Source organism: Herpailurus yagouaroundi, unplaced genomic scaffold (genome assembly GCF_014898765.1).
Source record: "Herpailurus yagouaroundi ecotype Mexico unplaced genomic scaffold, PumYag 217, whole genome shotgun sequence".
Taxonomy (NCBI): Eukaryota; Metazoa; Chordata; class Mammalia; order Carnivora; family Felidae; genus Herpailurus; species Herpailurus yagouaroundi.
In genome coordinates this window covers 347,432-374,592 of record NW_024412448.1, presented here as the reverse complement: position 1 = coordinate 374,592, position 27,161 = coordinate 347,432, and the positions used below count along the sequence as shown (strand labels likewise).

At 52.3% G+C, this 27,161-nt stretch overlaps 2 protein-coding genes and 1 long non-coding RNA gene across 4 annotated transcripts; 1 reads left to right on the top strand and 2 right to left on the bottom strand.

Annotated features, from left to right (window-relative positions):
* Nucleotides 1–1,534: 1,534 nt before the first annotated feature.
* Nucleotides 1,535–9,263, bottom strand: MRPL58 (mitochondrial ribosomal protein L58). Of its 2 annotated transcripts, XM_040456353.1 has the most exons (6): nt 9,041–9,263; nt 5,681–5,717; nt 3,026–3,085; nt 2,389–2,471; nt 2,126–2,295; nt 1,535–1,869 (listed from the first exon to the last, which is right to left on the bottom strand). In XM_040456353.1, the coding sequence occupies exons 1-6, from the start codon at nt 9,224–9,226 to the stop codon at nt 1,785–1,787; spliced, it is 621 nt and encodes a 206-aa protein (XP_040312287.1). In that variant the 5' UTR covers nt 9,227–9,263; the 3' UTR covers nt 1,535–1,784. The 2 variants fall into 2 exon arrangements, with proteins under 2 accessions (XP_040312287.1, XP_040312288.1); XM_040456354.1 differs by lacking the exon at nt 3,026–3,085.
* On the top strand, nt 9,134–9,834 carry LOC121017896 (uncharacterized). Its single transcript, XR_005784940.1, has 2 exons — nt 9,134–9,250; nt 9,544–9,834. It is a non-coding gene; the product is annotated as an uncharacterized LOC121017896 (long non-coding RNA).
* A 3,328-nt stretch (nt 9,835–13,162) lies between these two features.
* CDR2L (cerebellar degeneration related protein 2 like) lies at nt 13,163–27,155 on the bottom strand. The gene is made up of 5 exons (XM_040456352.1): nt 27,015–27,155; nt 17,903–18,015; nt 17,459–17,607; nt 16,740–16,904; nt 13,163–15,810 (listed from the first exon to the last, which is right to left on the bottom strand). Exons 1-5 carry the CDS (start codon nt 27,088–27,090, stop codon nt 14,919–14,921), a joined length of 1,395 nt encoding a protein of 464 aa, XP_040312286.1. The 5' UTR covers nt 27,091–27,155; the 3' UTR covers nt 13,163–14,918.
* Nucleotides 27,156–27,161: the final 6 nt, after the last annotated feature.

Genomic DNA, 27,161 nt, shown 5'->3' with positions numbered 1-27,161 from the left:
TCTTAAGTTATTCACATTTTAGGTTGTGTTACCGTAACAGAAATCCAGTTTTCTTCTCCACTTTTATTATCACCTGATCGAATTTAAGTTCTCTGGAGGAAGGACTGTTTTTGTTCATTGCTAGTTTCCTGGGACCTCACCCAGGGCCTTTCACTCAGTATTTGTTGAATTAGCAAACAGACCAATGAATGTTGCACTGCCTTGCATATATGAGCTTCACCCCCAAGTAGGCTCTGAGTCTCTTGAGGGGACTCTTGGAAGAGTCATTTATCAATAACTTGTCCCTTTTTTTTAAACATTTTTTAAAAAATGTTTATTTTTGAGACAGAGACAGAGCGTGAGCAGGGGAGGGGCAGAGACAGAGAGGGAGACACAGAATTCGAAGCAGGCTCCAGGCTCTGAGCGTCAGCACAGAGCCCAACGTGGGGCTCGAACCCACAAACCGTGAGATCATGACCTGAGCCGAAGTCGGACGCTCAACCGACTGAGCCACCCAGGTGCCCCTGTTGTCCCTTTTTTACACTTCTGTGAATGATGAGGTCCCTGCTCACATAAAGTTGTATATACCACTACAGCTAATTATCTTGCATTTCGAGCATCACAGGGCAGTATTTGCTGAACAGGTGAACTAGATCAAAATTACAGAGAACATTTCAAGAAATTCATACACACCACAGTAATCTGCTTTAGTCATGCCGGCCTGGGTTCTTCCCATACCCATAGGATGGCAAAAACCTATTTTCAGGTCTGACTTACTCTTCTCCTGCCTCTAAAATCCCACAGCATGTGACAGCAACCTAACACATGGCGTTCCTTCCTGCTGAACAACCTCAGCATTTCTTGGTCACCTACATTTCTTAAAATCTAAATTCTAGAGGGGTGCCTGGGTGGCACAGTTGGCTAAGTGTCCGACTTTGGCTCAGGTCACGATCTCATGGTTCATGAGTTTCAGCCCCGAATCCGGCTGTCTGCTGTCAGCACGGAGCCAGTTTTGGATCCTCTGTCCCCATTCTCTCCGCCCCTTCCCCCACTCATGCTCTCTTTCCAAAATCAAATAAATAAATAAATAAATAAATAAATAAATAAATAAATAAATAAAACCCAGCAAAACCTAATGTTTAAAAAAAATCTACACTCTCGAACTTGAATTCGAGTCTCCACATTGAGCTTCTGTCTCCTTTCCAGACTTACCTCCCGCAACCCATGGCACGAATCCACCATTCAGATGGCTCCCTCAACTTCTCCACCCCAGCCTTTTCTTTGGTTTGTCTTATTCATACGGTTCCTGCCAACTGGCGTGTCCCTCCCGCACCTCTACTAAAATTCTAGTCCCTTTTCAAGGCCCAGCTCAGGGGCCCCCTCCCCTGTCTCAGCCCTCCTAACTCGAGGTGTGTTCCCTGAGCGCAGACACCGCAGCTCGTTCCTGTTTCCCCCTGGCTGACCGGTGCTGGTCAACAATCGTGAGGCAGATTTCAACATACAGAAAAGGTCCGAATTCTGTTCTGAAGCATTCTGAATGAGAGGCGAAGCCCACTGCGTTTACTGCACTTTACTACAGCTAATGCATTAAGTGGATAATTAAGGTTTGACAACATGTGATTGCCTATAAAGACCTTTGCAACCAGTGCCTGCCACCCTCCTTCCAAATGAACATTCTCATGGTGGCGCCCACGTTAAAGCCAAGCATTAACAGCCACAAACAACAAGGGGTCTCCTGATGGTGTTAGAGCTCGCGGCTGCCTGGATGTCCTGAAGAGGGTCTGTGTCAGCTCTGGAGGAGGATTTCAGTCCATATCTACCCTCCTGCCTGTCTTTATGACAGAATGTATCCTCTTTTTTCTCAGCCTTTCCCGATTCATGTTTTCTATCCTGAAAACAAAAAGACCGCAGTTAGGCCCAGATGCCCAATCAATGCTTTTCAAAGCGGAGAGGAGCTGGCAGCTGGGTGGGAAGGAAGCCCGGATCAGCAGGGGCCAGCCCCGCTCGGGCCAGCGGCTTCTCTCGGTCCCGGAGCCTTCCCACCTTCTGCTGGGAAGTCACAGACTCCCCCTGTTTCCTGTCTTCTCCGTGCAGCCCCTTGTCCCCACGACTCAGCTGAGAGAAGCTTGGGGGTACTTTCTGGTACCTTATCCTGTGTAGTACAGCATCTTCTTTGGATGGCTCCTTAGCTGGCTGGCTGGCCTCAGCAATCATGTCTCGAATTTTCTGAAGACAATCTGCCAGATTTCGGAACTGATAGCGGCTGCATTCAGAGGTGAGTATCAACTCTCCTGACTTGTTGATCTTATTTTTATGCTGCAGAGAACAAAGGCAACACCAGAGTTCTACAGAGTAAAAGGTTTAAAAACGACTGAGGGATGACGGAAAAAGAAAGGAACCAGTAGTTACCGTGATGGCCATCTTCTGCCGCGCAGGCTCGGGAATCCACTCGGCGGTTGCCAAATGGAACCTGACTTCAGCCTTGGAATTCACTGTAAATAAAGGGACCAGAGCGCATGGGTCACAGAGACTCTCAAGTAGGCTCAGCGCCCAGTGGCTGGTGACAATCCTGAAATGGGGAGGTGAGACACCCAGCCAGGTGTGACCTGTGACACAGGTCCTGTGTCAACTTGGGAATACAAGGTTGGTGATGGAATGAGCCTGCAAAGATAGTGAGGCACTTCTGGACAAAAATTAACTTCTGGGAACTAAATGCTGAGTGCTTCTCTTACAATTTAGTGGGATCTGAAAAGAAGGGGGAGGGGGAATGGGTTCCATGAGAACGAAAGAAACCTGTTCTCGGAGCTGGCTGCCAGCTCACACTGTGATTTCCCTTTGTTTCGGTTCACAAGCCAACCCTAGTCTTAGCAACCCACAGCTGAGAGTCTAAGAATCAGACCACATTCAAAGAATAAAGAGGATTATTATAAACTGGTGGTATTTAAGCTTCTGCTAAAACAATCCCTTTATTCCACATGAATGTAAGCATAGAACTCAAGTGCATCTCCCGGCCAAGTTTCAAAGTGAAAAACAAGGTGCCTTGTACCTTTGTTAACATTCTGGCCCCCAGGACCGCTACTCCGACAATAAGATATCGTCAAACGATCTATAAAACAGAACACACACCGAAAAAAGATTATCTGATGGCAAAAATGCTCAAACTGTTCATTTATTATCAATACAGTATGACTATCCCTATTACACATCTTTCTTAAAAAAATTTTTTTTTAATGTTTATTTTGTTTTTGAGAGAGACAGAGACAGAGCATGAGCAAGGGAGGGGCAGAAAGAGAGGGACACACAGAATCCGAAGCAGGCTCCGAGCTGTCAGCACAGAGCCTGATGTGGGGCTCGAACCCATAAACTGTGAGATTATAACCTGAGCCAAAGTCAGATGCTTAACCAACTAAGCCACCCAGGTGCCCCACACATCTCTTTCAATGACTTTTATATAACAAACATAATGTTCAAAGCAGTAAAGTCAGAGATTATTTACAGATCTCAAAGCTAAAATCAAGAGTATGTGCCTTTCCAAGGTCACACACACAGCAAAGGAGGTAAAGTTATGACCTGGGTTGTCTGCTTCTGGTTCAGTACATTTCCCCAGATCTGGCTGCCCTAGCTTCTTGCTGTTTATTTGTTTTAAAGCAAAGACTCTGTCAAAAGCTCAAACTGAGGGACAAACTTAGTTTAATGTTGTATTTTGAAATGTGGTGGATGTGGAATCCCAATAGACTGTAAGCTCCAAGGGGGCAAACATTGTGTATTCCTAGTGCCCAGGGCCCAGTTAGTCAGTGTTTAAAAACATCCCCGCTGGATGAAAGGATTCTAAGTTTATTTATTTATTTGAGAGAGAGAGAGAGAGAGAGAGAGAGAGAGAGAGAGAGAGAGAGAGAGAGAAAGCACAAGTTGGGGAGGGGCAGAGAGAGGGAGAGAATCCCAAGCAGGCTCTGCACAGTCAGCACAGAGCCCGATGCGGGGCTCAAACCCACTAGCCATGAGATCGTGACCTGAGCTGAAGTTGAATGCTTAACTGACTGAGCCACCCAGGTGTCCTTGGATGAAAGCATTCTAGAATCGGAGCTGGGAGTCTTGCTTCTAACACGGGCACAGCCACTGGCCGACTGTGATCTTGGCAAAGTCCCTCTGCTTCTCTGAGCCTCAGATTTGCTATAAAATGTAAAATGGGCTTTCTTCCTTCTATTTTTATGGTTCGTGAAAAGCAGACTCATGGTGTCTGAGGAAAGTAGGGAAGCGTGGTAGGGGGAAAATTTCGGAAGGCTGGATGGTGAGCCGTAAGAAGACCGGGTGGCAAAGGCCAGGAACCGTGGTGGTGGACAGCGGGCCTTGGTGGGCAGTGGTGGCCCGTCTCGGGACTGCTTCCAAGAGAACTTCCTCCTTTTGAAAAGTCAGATCAGTTCACTTTTCTGCAGAGGTAAGGACTGCACGGTACTGTCGGGGGACGGTTCTACCGTGGTGTGGGCAACCTTGCCTGTATCTGCATAGGCCGCCGAGGCAGGGTTTGCACTGTGGCCAAGTCCGTCTTCTAGGAAGGCCTGTGAGGCCCCCAAACTCAAGAGCACCCGAGGCAGGGGAGGAGCTGAGACATGGAGGGCTCCCACTCGCCTCCCTGTCTCCCTGGAGGCTGTCATGAGACTGTCTCTTTGCCCCTGGTTCTGATGAGATAGGCTTTTGCCACCTCCGGCCACATGCACGCCTCAAGGCACAGCTGCCGGCGACCAAAATGCCACCTGCAGCGGGGCACCGGCTCCTAAGCCATGGGGAGGCCACTCCCTTGTGCTGCAGTTGATCAGGCTCTTTGTCTCCGTGTCACCTTGAACAAGGGCCTTGGGGAGCTGGCACCCGTGGCGACTCCTCCTCGTATGGTCTGTGGACACCACAAACTGCTGGACCCTAAAAGGGGCTTGCAGCTTCACAGGCTATGTCTGTCGGGCCTCACCTTGTGTTTGGTGGTACACAAGTCTAAAGTTATGCAAACAGTTCACAGGGAGAAGTCCCCACTTGGGTTCCCCAGCCACCAAATCCTTTCTTCTCCACTCCCCCAGCCAGTCCTCGAATCCAATTTCTTGTACATCCTTTCAGGTCTATGTATGTGCATAGAAATGTATGTTTCAGACATACAAACGTAAGACACAAATGGTAGCTTACTGTATGTATTCTTCTGCAGCTTAACTTTTTCCGGAGAACCATCAGCTCATCTACTGGAAAGACTGTTTCTTGTCACGAGGACATCAAGAGCTCTGATTCGTCTCGCACACTGCCCAGCACTCCACAGTGGCTGTGCCATCATTTCTGTGCTATTCTAAAGTGCTTAAAGGGCTCTGCTTTTGCACACCCAGAGACAGTTTCTTTACTTTTGTTAGGCTGGAGAGATCTGGAAGGATTGTGTGAGGGTGGGAGGAAATGACTGATTTTTTTTTTTTTAATGTTTATTTATTCTTGAGAGAGAGAGAGAGAGAGAGAGAGAGAGAGCGAGCGAGCATGAATGGGGGAAGGGCAGAGAGAAAGGGAAACACAGAATCTGAAGCAGGCTGTAGGCTCCGAGCTGTCAGCACACAGACCAAAGCAGGGCTCAAACTCACGAACAGAGAGACCATGACCTGAGCAGAAGTCAGACGCTTAACCAACTGAGCCACCCAGGCGCCCCCTGACTGATTTTGTATAAAGCAAAATTACTTACCTAGAGGAATGTCATTATTGGCTTGCTTTGCATCATCCTGTAATGTAATGTACACAGTGTTAAATAAATATCACCAGCTCTGTGACTCCTGAACTGGTCCAGGGCAATCAAAGAAAAGATATAAAGCCACAATGCAAATGTAATACAGCCATTTTCAGGTCCCCAGCGAAATCATATCAGGAGGACAGAAAAAGGCTCCTCGGACTCCAGAGGGCATCATGGGAGGCCTGGTTCCTTGGAGGGAGGGCAGGCTCCACAGTACACATGCCTCAGGGAGACTCCAAAAGGAATCCCCTCTACTAACCTAGAGCAACAAACCTGGTGGGCCACCTTGTTTCTCCCTAGGCCACAGGAGGCTCACATGGGGAGCCAGCTGCCTTGAGGGTCTATGTCAGAGACTACTAGTTCCAGGATTTCTCACCTCCGTCTCTCTCCCGTGTTGTTCTCGGTAGTGATGTCTTTGAACCTGAGCCCCAGGCCCACAGGCCCAGTGCAGACACTACCCACTCTTAGGCTCTTCTGGCTACCAACACTCATGGTGTCCTCATCTGTCCCCACCACTGGCTGCCTTCATCCCTTTTCATCTTAGAATTATCGGGGAGTGAAATCCTCATCCCCCTGCACTCCCTGCAGCACTGAGGAGGCCAGGCTCCGCCCTCCTTGAGGGCTGCTCTCCCTCTTCCACCAGCTTCCTTCTTATCTCCCTAATGACTTTCCCACTCTTCTTCATTTGCTCTTTGCAATTTTTTTTCATGTTTATTTATTTATTTTGAGAGAAAGAGACAGAGCACGAGCAGGGGAGGGGAGGGGAGGGGTAGAAGGAGAAGGAGGGAGAGAATCCCAAGCACACACTGTGCGGTCAGTACCAAGCCTGATGTGGGGCTCGAACCCATGAACTGTGAGATCATGATCAGAGCCGAAATCAAGAGTGGGACGCTTAGCCGACTGAGCCATCCAGGCGCCCCTGCTCTTTGCAACACTGACATGCCCCTGGAATCCTTTCTCTTCTCTTACTCCTTCCCTAGAACATTTCATGCATCTACGATGATGAAAATATTATGGGTGTTCATGACTCCCAACTGTCTGGCTCAAACTCAAAACCTTCTTCAATTCCAGACCCATAGAGGCAATTTCTATTTGAGGTCTCCTCATGGCTGCCTCAAACCTCAAACCTCCTCACAGAGGACTCCCCTTACTAACGATCTGAAATAGTTCCCCAGCACTCTGACAGCACCCTGGTCTTTTCATCACCTATGTTTTCCCCATTTCTTTTTTTTTTATTTTTTTTTTTTAATTTTTTTTTTCAACGTTTATTTATTTTTGGGACAGAGAGAGACAGAGCATGAACGGGCGAGGGGCAGAGAGAGAGGGAGACACAGAATCGGAAACAGGCTCCAAGCTCTGAGCCATCAGCCCAGAGCCTGACGCGGGGCTCGAACCCACGGACCGCGAGATCGTGACCTGGCTGAAGTCGGACGCTTAACCGACTGCGCCACCCAGGCGCCCCTTTCCCCATTTCTTTACTGTGTGCTCCTTCTACTAGAACATAACCTTCATGAAGCGGGGACCCTATCAGTTTTATCTGTGTCTGCAACGTTTGAAACAGTGTCTGACACATTAGGTATACAGTATGCTTTTTGTTGAACGAAAGAACAAATGACTTTCTCATCTTGATTAATGGCAACTCAATTCTTCCACCCCGGACTTCAATTCCTCTCTTATTCTCACTTCTTATAGAAAATACATTAGCAAGGGGCTCCTGGGTGGCTCAGCTGGTTAAGTGGCCAACTCTGGCTCAGGTCATGATCTCACGTTTCGAGAGTTCGAGTACCCCATCAGGCTCTGCGCTGACAGTGCGGAGCCTGCTTGGGATTCTCTCTCCAACCTCCCCTCCACCCCGTCTCTCCCCCACTCATGCTTTCTCTCTCAAAATAAATAAACTTAAAACAAATTACATTCTAAAAAAAACACACACACACTAGCAAATCTTATAGGTTTTCTCTTCAGAACGTAACTAGAACCTGAACCTGACCCATTCCTAAGAGTCTTTTGCTTCCTCTCTGCTTATCATCATCTCTTGCCTGTGTTACTGCAGTCTTTTAAGTGACCTTCCTGTTCTTGCCATTCTACGGTCTACTCTCTGTAAGTCCCTATAAGAGTGATCTTTGTCGTTGCTGCTGGCATTTTAAGATTTTATCTTTAGGTAATCTCGACAGCCAATGTGGGGCTTGAACTCACAACTCCAAATCACACGTTCCACTGACTGACCAAGGCAGGCGCCCTGAGAATCATCCTGGTAAAACTAAGTTGGATCATTCCGCTCCTCTGCCTCAACCCCTCCAACAGGTCCCATCACACTCAGAATAAAGCTAAAGACCTGTTAACCCTGTAAACGGGCCTCCCTCCATCCCATCCCTCTCCTCTTTCGATTCATCTGCTTTGACTTCCCTGCTCAGCCACTGGCCTGCTTGCCGTCCCTTGAACAAGTCTCACTGCCTTGCTTCATCCGAGTCCTTACGCAAAAGTCATCTTCCCAGAGGTCTTCTTAGATCATCCTACTTAAAACTGCAACCCGACCGCTACCTTAGCACTCCTTCCTTCCAGGCTTTATTTTCTCCAAAAGAACTTATAACCATCGCACACACTCTGTAGTTCTGATTTTATTTATCGCTTGCTACCCTCCACTGGAAGATAAGCTCCAACAAGCATTCAGATGATCTCCTCCTCGCCCCCCCCCCCCACCTATCTCCATGCCTCCATGGTACACACACCATGCTTTCAATTGAAGTTTGTTGAATGAGTGAGCGAATAAATGAATGTTTTCTTTTCAGTCCTGTATGTAGAAATTCAGTAGAACTGACTGGGTCCTATCTCTCCTGCCCTGGTGCCTGATAAAGAGCCTGAACATAGCAGGCTGGCAACAAATGCATCCTGAAGAAACGAAGCCCTGTTTCCTGTTTTCTTCAGGCGCGCTGGGGTTCTTAGGAGCCACGGACATAACTTCCCAAAAGGTTCAAAAAATTTGGCAGCTTCTGGGTTTTATTGTCCACGCCAAAGGGAAAACTCCCACATTTGGGCCTGGAGGCCGGGGATCGAACTCGGAAACGCCGGTGGTCCTGCAAGAAACACGCTCAACGTGCTCCCGAGACGCCCGCACACCCCAAGCCCTCCCGGCGCCAGGACCCAATCTGCCGCCCCAGCCCCACTCGCTCCGGCAACCAGCTCCCTCCCGCGGCCCCCGCCACGTCCTACGAGCAGCAGCCACTCCAATTTGCTCCAGCCTGGCCAATGGAGCCCGGGCTTCCTAACGTCACTGCAGAGGAGGAGAAACGCCCCTTCCGTACGGCCTTCCCCGCTCACCGGGACCCTCCAGGCGGTGTCCGAGCCCCGGGATTCGGGGTAGAGCTTGTCCAGGCTGTAGATACTCTGGAACTCTGTGCCGTCGGCCTGCTTGTGCAGAACCCGCTGGGGGCAGCACACGGGCGGCGGGAGCAGCCAGGTCCCCGCTCGTCTCAGGCCCCAGCATAGACACCGGGCCGCCGCCATGTTCGGGTGTCGGGGCTGCTTCCGGTGGGTGCCTGCTTCTGCGGTCCGCCAGCTCGCGCTTCCCTCGGGACTTTGGTTCCGAGTGGTTTTTAGCGCCCGCCAGGGTCGCTGGGAGGCGGCGAGCTGAGCTCCGGGAGTCCCTCTCTCGGGTACCTTTTAGACGTTTCCCTTTGGCCGCCTCCAGGGGGACCTGGTTGGAACGCTGAAGTCCTGCAGCGGCGGAGAAGACGTTGGCTAGAAGGCTCTAAAGGGAGCCTCCTGGTGAAAAGAACCCCGGATTCCGTGTTCCCCAGAAACACCTTTTCTTTCCTTTACAGGGGCTGTGCCCTGCCGGATCGCTCTCCCCTCGAAATTTCACACCATCACTGAGGCCTGCCCTGCCTGACCTAGCTCGTCTCCTTCCCCTTTACTCTGACTCTGCTCTACTTTATCTTTTTCTTTTTTTCTTAAACATCACTCAATCTTACTTGTAGTTTATTGCTTCTGTCTCCAGCCAGACTGTAATAAGTTCCAGGGGGGCTCTGGCTCACTGCTGGGTCCCCAGCACCCAGAACCTGGTACATCATAGACCCCCCCCCCCCCCCCGCAATAAATATGTATAAGATGAATTCTTTGGGAGTGTGCTTTTGAAAGTTGAGTTCTGCGAGAGCTGAGTTTTAGTAACTTCAGGCTCATTCACAAGTCAGTTTAAGCATATCCCTGTGGAGCAGGTGTATGAAATCTTTGCAAGACAAATAACAGGTGGGAAGAGAAGCAGGCAGGTGGAGAAAGAAATGTTTTTTGTTGTTGTTTTTGTTTTTTTTTCCACTTAAAACCAGCCACTTATTTATTTTTCCTAAAAAACCAGCCTTTTTTTTTAGACGTTTATTTTTGAGAGAGAGGGAGACAGAGTGTGAGCAGAGGAGGGGCAGGGAGAGAGGGAGACAAGGAATCCCAAGCAGGGTCTCTGTGCTGAGCTGTCAGCACGGAGCCAGACAGGGCTGAAACCCATGAAGGGCGAGATCACCACCTGAGCCAAAGTCAGATGCTTCATGGACTGAGCCACCCAGACGCCCCAAGAAAGGAATGTTTTTAAAAGTGGACCCACATCCCCTCACAGAAGGAACAGTAGTTTTGTGGGGCACGCCGACAGTTTCTCCTAGCCAGGAGATAAAGGAAAGCTGGGGAGGTGGGTTGGAGATTCAGGCAGCCAAGGACAGGCTAAGCAGCGCCCTTTTTCAGGGTTCTTAATGATGCAGTTTGAAGTGTTGGGGTTCGAAGCTGACGACCAAGAAAGAATTCTTGAGATGTCTTTGGTGGAAAAAAGGTGGTTTTATGAAAGCACAGGGACAGGACCTGTGGGCAGAAAGAGCTGCACTAGAGTTGGGAGGAGTGACTGATTATATAAGATTTTCTATCCTAAGAAGGCAAGGATGATGTCAGGGTCTCAGGGAATTCAATCTGTAGGTTTCTGGAAGTTTGGCTATTGATAAAATTGCTTTTTTCCTTGTAAATCATCAAGATGATTACAACCGATAGAGACTCCTGTCCTGCATGACTGTGGTCTCTATCAGTTAACCACTTGTTTTTCCTCTAGCAAAGTATTAACATTAAGACAACTGGCCATTCTTGGAGGAATGTCACTCTGCTGTCTCAAGGACTTGTCAGTGGGCTGTAAGTTGTAAAGAAATTTAATTTTCCATTTACTCTGTTTCCCACATCATTAAGACGTGAACTTCAAAACAAATTCCACCTCTGAGAAAGGTCCAAAGTAGAGGACGCACTGTTTGGAAACAGCTAAGTGTTGCCTAGATTACTTTATTGAGAGGCAATGTGATTAATAAAAACAGCTCAATAGATGATTAATGATTGTTAGTAATCCTAGTGGTTGCTTTGTAATAAGGGTTCTATTTTTAGTAAAAGCACTATTACCTTGAAAAATATGCCCTAGGGGATGCTGGAGGTTTGAAACAGGAGATTGTCATCAAATACAGGCTTTACCACTCCAGCCTCATTGCTACAGGCATATTCTTTAGGAGGGAATAAACTTCCTGAGCACTGGCTTTGTGAAAGCAAACTAGAAAGGGAATGACAATTGACATAAACCTTTTGGGCTGTAGGCTGGAAGGGGGATCTCTTGGGTCCCTCCCTGTCTTAGTCCCAAGACCTCAGAGGGAACAGAGGCATCTCCATGGTGACTGGAATAAACTGCTCAAGGGAGCAAAGCCAGGAACTCACTCAGGTCGACAGCTCAGGGATTATGAATAATAAAGTCAGCACCGTTCCAAGGCGATAGCTCTGAAGCTGGGCTCCAGGCCTGTTCCTGACACAGAGTGATAGAAAAAAGGAGCTGTAGGTTTCCATGGCCCCAAATAAACACAGCCTGCTCAGGCCATCTGGTGGCCTGGATTCTGGGAGAGGAGGGGGGTAGAGGAGAGAGAGACAAGCTACCCTGGGGTGGAGAGAAGAGCAGCTGGCAAGCTCCTCTCACCTGCTGCTGTCCCGAACCATCCAGAATAGAGGCCCTTCTGGAAGAAATGGGCCTGAGAGGTGCCACCTGTTCCCTTAAAAAGGTGTGCACTGAAGGCTGAGGCCTGCCTTCTCCTTTCCCTCCTTTGTCCTCCACAGGCTGAAATGGTGCTTCAAGAAGGGGACATTCACAGGGGCAAGAGGAAAGAAGGGAAAAGATAAAGCACCACCAGGCCATTCCCGGCAGCTCGGGAGCTTGCAGGCACCAGGCCTTCTCTATGGCCTGTGAGTTGGGGGATCACTACTTTGTGGGGACCCACAGGACCTTCCTTTCTTCTTTTCTGGACTGCCCTGAGTCAGACTGGCTTTTAAAACTGAACATGACGGGGCGCCTGGGTGGCGCAGTCGGTTAAGCGTCCGACTTCAGCCAGGTCACGATCTCGCGGTCCGGGAGTTCGAGCCCCGCGTCAGGCTCTGGGCTGATGGCTCAGAGCCTGGAGCCTGTTTCCGATTCTGTGTCTCCCTCTCTCTCTGCCCCTCCCCCGTTCATGCTCTGTCTCTCTCTGTCCCAAAAATAAATAAACGTTGAAAAAAAAATTAAAAAAAAAACTGAACATGACAAAGAGCTAGAGAATGTGAAATATTGCATAGTGGAATTGGTGAGTTGTAGGTTTGGATATATATATATTTTTAAGTTTATTTATTTATTTTGAGAGAGAGACAGCGCAAGCAGGGGAAAGGCAGAGAGAGAGAGAGAGAGGGAGACAGAGAATCCCAAGCAGGCTCCTCATTGTCAGCAAAGAGCCTCAGGTGGGGCTCCAACTCATGAAATCGTGAGATCATGACCTGAGCAGAAACCGAGAGTCAGATACTTAACCGACTGAGCCACCCTGGTGCCCCGGGTTTAAATATTTCTACGTGACTTCGAATTACTAACTTAACCTCTAAGCCTCAAAATCTCCATGAGTAAAACAGAGATTTTAGAGCTGCCTCCTAAGGCTGCTGAAGGTGCTAAGCACACGAAAGCACTCAACACTGCCTAGCACCAAGTCAGCAGGCAACAAAGTTAGCTGCTGCTAAGGGATAAGGAACTTCTTTTTACTCTCAGAGATCGGGTGGCTTTTACTTTTTGTTTCTCTGCAGCACGGGGGTGGGAAATCCAGTGTTACTAGCTCTATTCTGGATGCTAAGACCACCTTCCTCTCCCCATCCAACACCCCCCACCCCCTGGGGGCAGGGCAGATAGAGTGTGCCTCCTGGCAGGAGTGAGTGGGCAATTCTGCCTCATTCTTCCAGGAACCTACTTCCTTCACCACCACCTGCTATGTGCCTGGTCCCCAGAAAACACCCCTAGGCTTTCAGCTGTTTGGCTGCAAATCCCCGGGGAGCGGAGCTCAGGACTCTCAGCTCCCCGATCCCCAGAGCTGTGTGATGAGAGGTGGGCGTGTGAGATGCACAGAGACAGGACCATGGCCCCAGGGCCATTTCTGCTTTTAGAATACTGGTGCATTTTTTATTAAAGAAGAGAATAAAGCATTTGTAAATATATTTCTCTCATGTATACTTCAAAGGTGACGCGCTGGTCGGCCGCTACAGAACTGGGGAGCAAACAGGCAGGAGCCCTTCCCCCACCCTATCCCCTCCACCCTAGATGACAGAGACACATGGAGGGCTGGGAGCTGCCCAGCTCCAAAGGACAAAGGGCTCCAAGATGTGTGAACGGAAGGACCAGCCGACAGCGCTCATCACAGTGCTGCCCAGAGAGCAGGGTGGCGCCTCCAGGGAGGTCGGGCATGCTTGTTACGAAAACCCCTTTACCCCTTAGAAACAGATAAGGCATGAAGGTCCCTGCTGGATTCCCAGCAGAGGCCAGGGCTGCCGCCTTCCGCGGGGCTAGGTAGCTCCTCTATTTTCTAGGATCTCAGGATGGGTAGCAGAAGGAACTGGAAGCCCCGAGGAACTGCTCAGGGCAAGCTGGAGGCCTGGACATCTCTTAGCTGAAGCTGGACTTTCTGAAGCCTTAAAAAGTTTAGCCTGTGACCCAGCTGGGTCCTCAAAAGACCCCCACAAAGGTGAGAGGTTAAGAACAAGCATTTTACAGGAGGGGGGAGACATGGTCTCCACCAGGTCCCATTTCAATACTGTTCAGGACAGGGTGGGAAATCTTGGGGAGTCCCCCGTGAAGGGGGAGCAGGGGCGGATGCTAGGACCACTGGCTGGTGGCACACACCTGGGACGTTCTGGGGGCAGCAGTCATGATCTGAGGAGGGGTCGGCCTGTGGGGAGCATGGGAGTGAATGAGACACATCATGGTCCCTGAGATGGGGGCAGGCAGAGGCTAAGCTCGGCAGGTCAGAGGTGGCGTGCAGAGATGGGGGCTCCCCACCACCCAGACTCCTGGAAGGCTTAACGGCCGGAAGGCATTTCCAGGATTGGAGCCCCAGGAGGCTGGCTGTGAGGGAAGCAGGTGCACTGTTCATGTATGGCTGCCGAGGGGCTCTCTGTTCCCCTCCTCTGATTGGCTACAGATCTGCAGTGGGCTGAGGGTCTCTGGGGAGAAGCCCGCCTCACCAGGGCTGGAGATGGGGGCACTCGGGGCCTGGCCGAGGCTCTGCATGGCAGGGGCCGTCTCTGACCTAGTCAGGACTCTGGGGGATGGGGCAGCTGGTGCTAAGGGGATGACAGCGTGTCACAGCTGGGGAGAAGCAGTGGGTGGTCCAGGAGACCCCTGGAACCAGCAACAGCTGGCTCTGGGATCCTCCTTCAAGTGTTTCCAGTTGTGGGAAGGGGTCAGGGAGACCTTGCATTGCAAATCTCTTAAAAAAAAAAAAAAAAAAAAAAAAAAAAAAGAAAGAAAAAAAAGAAAAAGCCAAATAGTCCAGAATGGCTTTCAGAAGCCTGGCCATGAATCTGAGAGCAAGGCTCAGGGTCAGGAAGCCAAGGGCTGGGGAGCTGGGAATCCCCGGGGGAATGGGGATGTTTGGCTTTGAAACTCTTAGCTGCGTCTTTGGGCTGACGCAGGATGGTGGAGGGTTCTGGGCGATCCGGGAGGTGTTGGACACCTCCCAAGTCAGCAGAGAACAGACTGGGTCCCCCCACCTCCCCACGCTCCCTGGGCCAGGCAGCAGCCTCCACTGGGCTATATTGCTGCTAAAGGGCTCCCTCACTCACCAGAGGCTGCATGGCCCAGGCATGAGAGGCCCTGTGACCTGACCCTGGGGGGAGGCTGCAGGCCGGGAAAGGGTCACTTGCTGCTGTGCGTCTTCACTTTGGTGGCATTGATGTCGGCCTTGGTCTTCTGGATTCTGGAGAAGATCTCTTTGAAGAGCGCCTTGTACTCGGGCTGGCTCTGCTCCAGCCGCTTGTCCACAGCCTCCACGTGCTGGCTCAGGCTCTTCTCGCCCACCCTGGCCTCCCCCTGGCCCTCCTCGCCCCCGCGAAGGTCTCTCCACGAGCTGTCGCGGGAGATGGGCCGCGAGGTCTGCACGCCAGCATGCCGCACCCCGGCGCCGTGCTGCCGGCACTTGCTCAGCAGCTCCTCGTACTTCTCGAGCAGCGCGTGGTACTGCTCGTCCACTTCCCGCAGGATGGACATGCCCCTCTTGCGGACGCTGTTGGCGTGCAGCGTCAGGTTGCCCGCGTGCCGGCTGGCTGGGTCTTTGGCCACGATGGCGTTGAGCGCCGTGTCGCTGCAGCTCTTGCGGACGGCATGGCCCGGGGAGGCGGCCGGAGAGGAGACGCCGTCCTGGGCGGCCGAGTCGTCCCCGCTGCCGGGCTGGGGGTCATCGGCCTCCGGGGCCTGGGTGAGGGGCGCGAGCAGGGCCTCGGCCAGGTGGTCCTCCCGGCCCAGCAGGTAGGTCTTCGCCTGCTTCATCTGCTGCAGCTCCAGCAGCTCGGCCTCCAGCTCCTGCACGCGGAGGCGGCAGCCCTCCATCTCGCACAGCTGCCGCTCCAGCTCCGCGTACTCCTGCAGCACCGCCGCGTACTCGCGCTCCGCCCGCTCCTTGCGCTGCCGCTCCTGGCCCACCTGGGAACGCAGCACACCCACCAACGTCTGCAGCCGCTCGTTCTCCTGCTCCAGGGGCCGCGGGCCCAGCTCCAACGAGGAACTGTGCAGGCGGAAGGCATCCTCGCACCTGACGGGGAGCAGGCCGGCAGACATCTGGTCAAGGCCAAGGTCCCGGGTCCAGCTCCCCCACGCTTAACACATCTCCCGGCCAACGGGCAAGATCGTCTGTTTGCTCCTCTGGAGCCACCCTCCGCCCTTTCTCTCCCTGCTCTCTGCCCTGGGCGGCTGACCACGGTGACCTGGTCAGCCAGGTTCCTGCTCTCTCCTGAGCTCGACCAACGGGAGCCACCGGCAGCAGGTCTGAGCGTGGGAGCAGAGGGAGGTCAGGGAAGGTCTTCCCCAGATTCCTTCCCCGGTTAGTGCTGGCCAGGCGGCACCTGCTTGCCTTCCAGTAACCTCCTTCCCCTGGCCCCTTCAGGCCTAGGGGGACAGCGGCCCCTCACTGTTGCAAGCCTGGCATGCTGCAGTGTCCCTGTGGTCTCCCCACACTTTGTCCACACCCCTTCATCCATCACGCCTCAGTTACTCCGTGCAAGGTGCTGTCTCCTGCCAGGACCTTTACTGAAACACCCACTAAACACACAATAGGTATTTTTATCTTAAGAGGTCATCCTGTTAAAGTTTACTGAGAACTGAGAGGTGTAGTGGGTTACCTCCTCCTAAATTAGAATTCTGGCTTCGTAAAGAGGCGACCTTGGATAAGCTCACATAACCTCTGGGCTTCCGTTTCCTCATCTGAGTAGTGGGGATGATAAAACATACCTCGCGGGACTGCCACGGGAATGAAAGCACTGCGAGTGGTGGGCACACGGCCAAGGCTCACTAAATGCCAGCTGCTGCCTGTTGTTGGCAACAGGATCAGTCCCTCCAACAGCCTGACGATGCACCAACTCTCATTCCCACCTGCCGCCTGGTGCCCACCCTCTCCTTCCTCCGGGACTCGGGGATGCCGTGCAGGGTCCGGACTGCCCCCCACCCCGCGGCACCCTAGCCTACCGGGGACTGGTGCACAGCTCCTTGAGACAGGGGAAGGTGTGGATGGTGCGCCTGCGTTCCCGCTTCTCCCGGCGCACTCGCAGCTGCTCCAGGCCCCGCAGCTGCTCCACCTGGGCCTGCAGTTCCTCCACCTGGGCCTGCAGGCGCTCGATGGTCTCCGTCAGCCTGGGGGTGGGGTGGGGGACATACATGGGAGGGCCTTTAAGGGGACAGGGCCAGCCCTCCTCGCCGCAGCCCTGGAGGGACTGAGGATGGAGGTGGGGACAGATGGGCAACCTTGGGCCCCCGCTTCCTGGTGCTGAGGTCAGAGGGAACTCCCTGTGTGCCCGAGGACCCGCCCGGCCCCTCCAGGGCTGAGCTGACCATCCTCCCTGTGCCACCTCAGTTCCTCCTACACCCTTCGAGCACTTATCACCCTGCACGGCAGTAAAATATTTACATGCCTGCCTTCCCGCCCAGGCTGTGAGCTCCCAAGGGGAGGGAATGTCTCTCTGTATCCCCGTCACTGTATCCGCAGTGCCTGAACAGAGCCTGGTATATAGCTGGTGCTTCAAGAAGGGCTGTGGCCTGAACGTGAAATCCACCACAATTGACAAGGGGTCCCAGGCCCGGGTTTCTGGGAGAAGGAGCATGAGTCACACCCACCAGACCATATGTCCACCAGCAACCCAACCTGACCTCCCCCTCGCTCGCCCCCCAGCCCGCCACCCGGCCCTCACCCATGGATCTTCTGCTGGGCAGCCTTACTCTCCAGCACCAGCTTCTGGTTGGTCAGCTCCAGGTCGCGGGCTGTCAGGTCCAGCTGTTCGTACACTTTGGCATGCTGCTCATTCATGTGCCGCAGCATGTCCAGCTGCTTGGTTAGGTACTGGAGGGGAGAAGGTTGACAGGGCTGGGGACAGTGTGTTCACGTGGGCCATTCTCCTACTTCTAGGAACACGTTTGCCTGGAGGTATTGGTCTGCAGCAGGGGGGCGGGTAATGATGGTGGAGCAATGGCTGCCTGGGATAGTTGTACAGGTTGTGAACCGGCACGAGGCTGTAGGGCCAAGGCTGCGTCTGCTAAGAGGGCACCTTTCCCTAAGTTATACAAGGGCACCACAGGTCAAGGGGTCCACAATGGTGGGGCGGGGGAGCAGGTGCAGGGCCTCTGTGGCCCCTCACCTCGATCTCCTGCACTTGCTCCTCATTGGTGGCATACATCTGCTGCAGAGACTCCTCCAGCTCCTTGTTCCTCTCCAGCAGGGTCTTCCCCAGCTCTGCGGCCAAGTGCAAGTCTAGTGGAGAGGGGGCAGAGGGTGGGAGAAACATGAGCAGCTGAATGGGCTCAGAGGACTCCCGGGAACGTTCCAAGCATTCACTCTGTGCCTTTGGGACTCCAAGACAACCGGGACACGAGCTGGCCTCAGGGAGCCCGCGGGTCTGGGAGTGGATGAAAGCCGGGAGCGAAGACTTTACACTGACCGTCGCTTCTGCCTGCAGTGTCCTCTCCCCAGACATTCCCAAGCCTCATCCCTCCTGACCTTCCAATCTGTGCTTAAATGTCACCTTCTCCAGGAGCCCTTCCCTGACCGCTGACTCAAAACCACACCCTCCCCCGCCTCATACTCCCTCTGTTTAATTTTTCTCCTTCACGAGTATCACCATCTAACTTACCAATTTGCTCATTTATCGTGTTCATTCCCCGCCCCCCACCCCCAACTAATTGTAAGCGCAGAGGGCCGAGATTTTGCCCATTTTGTTCGCTGATATCCCAGGCCCTGCAACAGCAGGGGCATAATAAATATTTTCTGAAAGAATGAGTGAGAGGAATGTGCTAAGAGAATCGACAGACGTGGGGCCAAGTGCCCTGGGATGATAGGTAAGGGAGAGCTCACTCTTCCTGGGATCAGTGGGAGGCTCAGGCAATGGGCAGCTTTGGGTTTGGAAGGGTGACTAGGAGCTCGCCGAGAGGGGAAGGAAACAGAAAGACTTTCTGGGTATTAGAATCGGATGAGGGGGGGCGCCTGGGTGGCGCAGTCGGTTAAGCGTCCGACTTCAGCCAGGTCACGATCTCGCGGTCCGTGAGTTCGAGCCCCGCGTCAGGCTCTGGGCTGATGGCTCGGAGCCTGGAGCCTGTTTCCGATTCTGTGTCTCCCTCTCTCTCTGCCCCTTCCCCGTTCATGCTCTGTCTCTCTCTGTCCCAAAAATAAATAAACGTTGAAAAAAAAAATTAAAAAAAAAAAAAAAAAAAAAGAATCGGATGAGGGGCGCCTGGCTGGCTCAGTCAGTAGAGTGTGTCACTCTTGATCTCGGAGCTGTGAGTTCAAGCCTCAGGTTGGGTGTAGGGATTACTTAAAAATTAAAAAAATCTTAAAAAAAAAAAAGAATAAGCTATGACTTTATTAAGAAAAAAAAAAATTGCATGAGGCTTCAGAGCTCTTTGGCCCAACCTCCTTATTTCATGGAGGCCAGGCTGGAGAAGGAGACTGAAGAATGACCCATCCAAGGTTATGGCCACACTGGAAGCAGAATTCAGGTCTCCCGGCCCTGGCCTAGTGACATGCACCCATCTCAGAAACCTCCTTTCTCTGGGCAGCAAAACCATCATCCTCTTCCCCCCCCCACCCCCCACCCCCAGCAGCCCTGATTCTTGTACCCTAGTACTGGAAGCTGCTCTCCCCTCCCCCAGCCAAAGGTGCATGAACACTGTCAGAGAGGCAGTCAGGGAGGGGGTCTAGTCTGTTTCTGGGGGGCTGTGTGGTGTGGGGGGGGGAGGATTAAAAGGAAGTGGCAGGTGCTGGTATCCCTAAAAATTCTCTTTAGTGGGTCTGGAGTTGTGTGAGGGCCCCTAGACATTTGGAGTAGATATGCCTCTGTATATATGCCTCATTCTTCTTAGAAACAAGGGAAATAACATAGTTACTATCATAAAGGAAAAATTTATTATTTCTTTTATTTATACATATTAAAAATTGTTTTAATGTTTATTTATATTTGAGAGAGAGAGATAGTGCTTGAGTGGGGAGGGGCAGAGAGAGACGGAGACAGAATCTGAAGCAGGCTCTAGGCTCTGAGCTGTCAGCACAGCTCACGTGGGGCTTGGATTCATGAACTGTGAGATCGTGACCTGAGCCAAGGTCACTGACTGAGCCATCCAGGCGCCCCTATATATATATATTATATATATATATACACACACACATATATATTTTAATGTTTACTTATTTGGAGAACGGGAGAGAGTGTGGTGTGCGAATGGGGGTAGGGACAGAGATAGAGGGAGACAGAATCCGAAGCAGACTCTGCATAGTCAGCACAGAGCCTGATGCAGGGCTCAAACTTGCAAACCCCGAAATCATGACCTGAGCCAAAATCTGATGCTTCACTGACTAAGCCACCAAGGCACCCTGAGGGAGAGAAAATCTTAAGCAGACTCCATGCTCAGAGTGGAGCCCGATGTGGGGCTCAGTCCCACAACCCTGGGATCATGACCTGAGCCCAAATCAAGAATCAGATGCTTACCAGACTGAGTCACCCAGGCACCCCAAGTTGCTGTGCACTTTAAATGAGTGAATTAGCTGGTGTGTGAATTACATCTAAAAAAAGCTGTTAAAAACAAAAACAAAAACAAAAAAATCACAAAAAACAAAACAAAACACTTTAGGCAGTTTAATCCAGAGACAGACTGATGTTAGGGAGCAAGGCCCTTAAAGAGGTTGGTGATAGGCTCTTATTGGGTTTACAAGGCTCTTTTCTTTTTAATTTTTTTTTTAACGTTTATTTATTTTTGAGACAGAGAGAGACAGAGCATGAATGGGGGAGGGTCAGAGAGAAGGAGACACAGAATCTGAAACAGGCTCCATCCAGGCTGTCAGCACGGAGCCCAGAGCCCGATGTGGGGCTCGAACTCACAGACTGCGAGATCATGACCTGAGCCAAAGTGGGCCGCTTAACTGACTGAGCCACCCAGGCGTCCCAGGCTCTTTTCTTTTTAAAATCACTTTAAGGTTTGTGTTAAGTGTACTTGATGTGAAAAATCAAGCAGCACAGAAAGGTTAAAAATGGTGACCAAAAATTACTTGGAAATGTACCTCACATATTCTTAGATCTATAACTGGGAAGTCCATAAACAAATGGATGTAGCCTCAAATGGTTATGACAGAATGGTTATTTGTAAGTAATAGAAGTTACAGTCTGTGTGTGTGGCATGAGAGGAGAGGGGAGGAAGCAGGTAGATGAAAATGCCCCATTTAGAGAAAGATGCTGTCCAACATGCTGGTCACCATTCTTATAAACAGCTCTCTGGGCTTAAAGCAGCTATAGGTACAATTTTGTATGAACAGGATGTTTTTTGTACCTGCTTTTTTCACTTAACGATTTGGCATAGGGGTGCCTGGGTGCCTCAGTTGGTTAAGCGGCCGACTTCGGCTCAAGTCACGATCTTGTGGTTTGTGGGTTCGAGCCCTGCATCGGACTCTGTGCTGACAGCTCAGAGCCTGGAGCCTGTTTCAGATTCTGTGTCTCTCTCTCTCTCTCTCTGACCCTCCCCCACTCATGCTCTGTCTCTCTCTGTCTCAAAAATAAATAAATGTTAAAAAAAAAATTAAAAAAAACAATTTGGCATAAAGAGTTGTGTCCACATATATCTACATGGCCACTTTTAGTGGATGTGAATATTCTGTTGTATACAAGTCCCCAATAGCCACCCCTAAATATTATTGTTGGAATTTTATGTATTTCCATTTCCCCCTTCTATTGAAAATGAAACTATACAAAAATTCACAGTACAAAAATCTTTGTGCAAATCACTGCCTATATCCCGAAGATACTTTCCCAGAAACAGAATTAATTACCAGGACAAAGGGTAGGCCTACTTGATTCATTCTGCCAAAACGCTGTCAAGAAAACTTGAGTCTTTTTCCCATCAAGAGGTCGTTTCTTGAAACATCCCTCAATCTAGGCTGATGGTATAAATCCAGATCAAGATGTACAAGGGCAACTCTTCTGGGGCCGATGTGATGTGGTCCAGGGATTCAGGTCTTTAATGCTTTCCCTGTTCAGACAGTGATCGTTCAAGAACCCCCAGAGGACAGAGGGTCTCTATAGCCCCTCCTAGCGAGTTTCATAAATATGGTTGTTTCAGCTGAGCCCCCAGACAGGTCTGGGGAGGGGGTTTTCTTCTCAGAAGAGCCCCAGACAGCAGTGGCTCACAGTGGGCATTTTTAGAGCAGGACCTCAGGCTTTTTGCCAGCCAAAGCTGGGGGTAGGACTGATATCACCTTATGAAAGCGAGGGGCCAGGCTAGCCATGGGGCCTGGATAAAAGGCCAGGCTGCCTGTCAGGAACAAGCCTGGAGTCTGCTCCCACACATAAAGGTAAGGTTTTGTAAATTTTTTTTTTCAACGTTTATTTATTTTTGGGACAGAGAGAGACAAAGCATGAACGGGGGAGGGGCAGAGAGAGAGGGAGACACAGAATCAGAAACAGGCTCCAGGCTCTGAGCCATCAGCCCAGAGCCCGACGCGGGGCTCGAACTCATGGACCGTGAGATCGTGACCTGGCTGAAGTCGGACGCTTAACCGACTGCGCCACCCAGGCGCCCCTATAAAGGTAAGGTTTTGAAACAGCCAGAGTGGAGTCTCCAGGCCGGGCCTAAGCCAGGAACGCGGGGCCTGTGCCCGGATGTCATCTGGAGGAGTTTCCCAGACAAGTGCAAAGCTGCTATCCTGGAGCAAGACTGCAAAAACTTAGCCCAGGAAAACACAAGCTGCTCTCCTAAACAGCTACCTCAGCCATTAAGAAAAAGAATCATATAGGGGGCGCCTGGGTGGCTCAGGTCACGATCTTGCAGTTCATGGGTTCGAGCCCTGTGTCAGGCTCTCTGCTGACAGCTCAGAGCCAGCAGTCTGCTTCCGATTCGATGTCTCCCTCTCTCTTTTTCTCTCTGCCTCTCCCACCCTCACTCTCTCTCCCAAAAATAAATGAACATTAAAAAAGAAAAAAGAAAAACGATCATGTAGATCTCAGAAGAAGCTTCAGCTTTGAGCAATTAACATCTGATGACGATGGCAAGAAAAACCAGGTGCCTGATACAGACCAGTAGGGGAATGGGCCACTTGCAGTATGAATTTATTCACTATGAGTTGGGCAGACGTCTACAAAGTGTGAAGGCCTCTGGACCCGTCCGTCCACAAAGTGTGAAGTCTGCCATTTAACGTCGTACAACTGCAGCCCTATGTTATGTCGAGGGCTCAGTGGAAATTCGGGAGCCCAGCAAGACTACCGCTAGCTGGCGATGAGGGAGCCATAGCGCCTTCCTACTCTCTGTAATGCGATGGTGAATGTTTGGCTCACCCCCAAACAGTATCAGATAACTCAGGTATAAATGAAAAACAACAGAAGGCCACGTTCACCAGTGTTTTCTCCCTCGGGAACTGTCAGGGGGGTCTGTGAAGAGGCCACTGCTACTGATGCCGGCCCCTGTGTTGGCATTGGGGGCACGGGCTCCACAGCTGATCTGCTCGGCGTTCCCGCAGCTTAACCTAGAGTCCGAGACTTCAGGCTCCGAAGCTGAGTGAGGAAAGGTCAAGAAAAAGTGCATTTTATGCTTTTCCTTCCAGGTGAGCATGTGAGCTGGGCGTGCGTATTCCTGCCGCTGGCCGGCTGGGCCAGCTGTAAGTCACGCTATAAACCAGCGACATAGAAGCTTGCGCTGCAAAGGCTCCGCATGTAACCAGGCCGCCCAATGACTCAGGGGTGGGGATGAAGGGAGCACAATAGAAGCTGTCTGGGGTGGGAGAAAAATCTCAGAGAGTGTCTCGGGGAAACTGGATCACAGTGCAAGCTAAGCTGGTCAAAGCTGCCAGGAGGGATCACAGGAGAGGTCTAGGAGGTGCAGAGCAGGGGACTGGCTGGAGCCAAGCGCTGGGGAAGGTACACCAGCTAGCAGAGGCCTGGCGGTGTCTCCGGACTCCGGGCAGAGTGCGGTTCCCCCTGGACCAGGGGAGGGGGAGGCCCGGGGGTGGGAGAATGGGAGAGCTGGCTAAGGAGGAAGTAGAAATCAGAGGAATAAACAATCTGTCACGGCCAGATTAATGGTCACACTGGACCAAGCTGGGGAAGTTACCGAGTCTGAATGGGCATCTCCCCTTGACCCTGGGCCCTGGAGTTTTCTGGGGTCTCCTGTGGTGGGCTTCGGCAGTGTTGCCCTCTGAGTGCCTGCTGACGTGTCCCCCATGAGCCGCAGAGGCCTGAGAGGGAGTGGCCGGCAGCCAAGGGGATGTCTCTGAAAAGAAACCCTGAAATCCCACTGTCCCCACCGGTTGGGGTTGGGGTGTGGCCCCATAGACTCTGGAGCAGAGAGGTGGGAAAGGGACAGGGGACAGGCACAGGGAGGAAGGAACAAAGATAAAGGCGGTGAGAGGAGAAGATCTATCACCTGGCAGGGCTGCGGGGTTCCTGCTTACAACCTCCAGGGCATGAATGTCGGGAACTCTGGGTCCACACAGTTGGGGTCCGGTCACCTCTCTCTCCTTGTCATGTCAGAGCTCTTGCCCAAGGCTGAGACTCAAGGTCAGGCACCCAGGGCTTCACATCTGTGACTCAGCAGCCATCTCTCGGCATGGAAAGAGGTACCAAAGGCCCACCATGCCTGGTCCAAGGTCGAGGAGGGAGGCGGGCAGAGAGGGAGAGAGCCAGTGTGCTTAACAATCAATGGCTTTTTCTATTTTTACAGGTGCTTGTGTCAGTGGGCGGAAGGAACATGGTGAGGATCTAGGACCTTGCTTGTCCCAACTGCCTCCCTCCACTGGGACAGAACGGAATCAAAGTCAAACAGCAGGCCAAGCTTCCAGAGTATAAAATTGAGGTCTGCCCCCAGGGCAGGGGGGAAACAAACACAGAGGAGAGACCCAGCTGGCTGAACAAACCACTTCCTGAGCCACTCAGAGGCAACCAGGGAGCAGCTGGGCAGGAGAGAATTTGGGGGTTGGATACAGGGAAGGGGGATGTTACAGGCACCTGATCCCCAGTGTAGCTGGCCTTCGGCCGACGCTTCGCCCCACCATCCAGCTCTCTGTGCCGGACTCTAGGAGGTGGTGCTGCACTGGCTGGGCCTGAGGCTTCCTCTGAACCCACCCCTGGCACTCTAGAAGCTCCTACTTTCTAGTCACACGTGGTCTTTTCATGTTGCTCTGTGCCTTCGTACGCCATCCACTCTGCCTACAATGCCCAGGCAGCCCTTATTCAACCCTCCAGCTCAGAGGGCCTTTTGCACCAACCTTTATGAGTCTTACACCAGAAGGCCCTCTGTCTCTGCTCTCACTGCCTTCTGCCCTCACCCAGGGCGAGCAGACATTTGTGTTTTTTGGCTCAAGAAGTCCAATTTCTTCTGACACTGCCTCATTTCTGGTTTCCCTCCTTGTTCCTGGACCCTGGCTACAGGGACCCTGGCTACTGGGGCTACAAAGCAAGGCCAGCTGCTGCAGACCAGCATGGCCATCCCCTACCCTAGCCCCAGAGCATGGCAGCCTGGCCCCGCTCGAGTCTCGACACCTCTCGCTCTCCAGAAGCAGTGTATCTCCCACCCCTACTCCCTGGCTCCTTCCTCCCACATCTGGGCCGGGCACAATGCCAGAGACTTTGTTAGGGGTGCGGGAATGAAATGAGACAGCAACAATATCAGCATCAGCCTCCCAGGAAGCCATCTTCCCAGGAGCTCAGCTTCCAATCTTTCCATCTAGGCCTGCCTCTTCCATGAAGCCCTCTTACCGTATCCTAACACCCACACTTAGTTACAGGCCCACCTCTACCTGCCAGGGTGCACCCAGGAGGCCAGGGCTGGGACTGTTCCCAGCTCCCAGGACGGTGTCTGACACTTAAATGTCAGCCTGATGGGTGTGTGTGGGATGCAAAATTTGGGGGGTAATGCCCAGGATGGGGGACCGGGCTGTCACAGCCAGTATTGGACATCATACTCCAGGCAGGGAGGCTGAGGTTAGGCTCTAGGGTGAAGAGTATGGCAGAGTTCAGCCCAGCACCCCCAGTCCCACGCTGGTCCCCCAGAGATGGATTAACCCACCACACTCCTGAGTACAAGGACAGTCTCATCTATCGGCAAATCTGGCCACGTGGGGATGCGGGTCAGGGCCAGGAATCAAAGGCTCCAGGATCTGGTCAGATGCCTCACATGAGGGCAAAGCTAGGCATCTGGGGTCCCATGGATAGGCCACTCAGAGCATGGGGTGTTAGTAGACACTGAACCAGAGTTGTGGCCACACACCCGCCTGCCTTGCTGGGTGACAGGGGTCACTTCTCCTGGACACTCCTGCCCCTCCAGCTGTAACCATCCAAGAATGAGGCACTTTGGGGGAAGAGAGGGTGGATTTGACTGTATTCCAGCAGACCTTGGCCCTGACCCTCTTAGGCCTCCTCCTCCTTCCTGTCCTACAGCTCCACCCCCTGCTCAGAGTGATGTCACGTTGGCCACCTCATCACCAGATTCTAACCCCCTTCCAGCCACCCTCTCTACGCTCAGATGGGAGTGGGGGAGGTGGCTCCCCATTTACTCAGGCTGTAGTCTGGTGCATTGTTCAGAATGCCCAAACCCGGTTCCCTCCAACCATGAATCATTTGGGAAAAGGCGGGGAGGAAAAGGCCCTGGGGACCCCCTTCCCCATGAGCCATTTGGAGACTCCAAGTTTTTGCTGCTTCTTGGCCAGCAGGGTCCCCAAACCCCTATACCCTCCCTGGGTAGAGGGTAAAGAAGTTGGGGAAACTTTCTGGGAGCCTTAGAGCTCAGGAATCCTGGCAGGGGAGGGTGCCACCGGATTTGGAATGGGATAACTTTCCCCTACACACACACACACACACACACACACACACACACACACACACACACTCACCATTCCTCTCAGCAAAACATAGCCAAGGAGCCACCTCCAGGCCTTCACAGACTTCTAGCCAGTACTCAGGCCCCCAATAATAGTAGGGGCGTCTGGGCAGTTCCTGCCTCTAAGATGAGGTGGGTGCTCTGGGGGAAGTATGCCCCTGTCGTTCGGGGAAAGAGAATGGCCGCTCCCCCCACTTTTGTGTGTCTCCGCCGGTCCCGCCCGGGTCTTCTCGGGCAGCGCTCCCTGTCTCCACGTCCCCATTCTCCAGACGCATCACCCTCGGAGTCCGGCGCTCCGGGTCCAGCCCAGCCCTCCCCGGGGTGATACTGCTCAACAATGGAGAAGCGGACAGGGGTCTCGGGGCGCACCCCGCTTTCCCGCCGCACCCACGCCGCCGTGCTCACCCTGTTCCAGGTCCTGCTGGTCGTACCAGGGCTCCTCTTCCTCTGTGAAGTCCTCCATCACGGCGGCTCTCCGCATGGCCCCGCGGGCGGCGGGCGGCAGGCGGGCGCTGCGGCGGCGCGGCTCAGGGCCGGGGCGCGGGGCCCGGG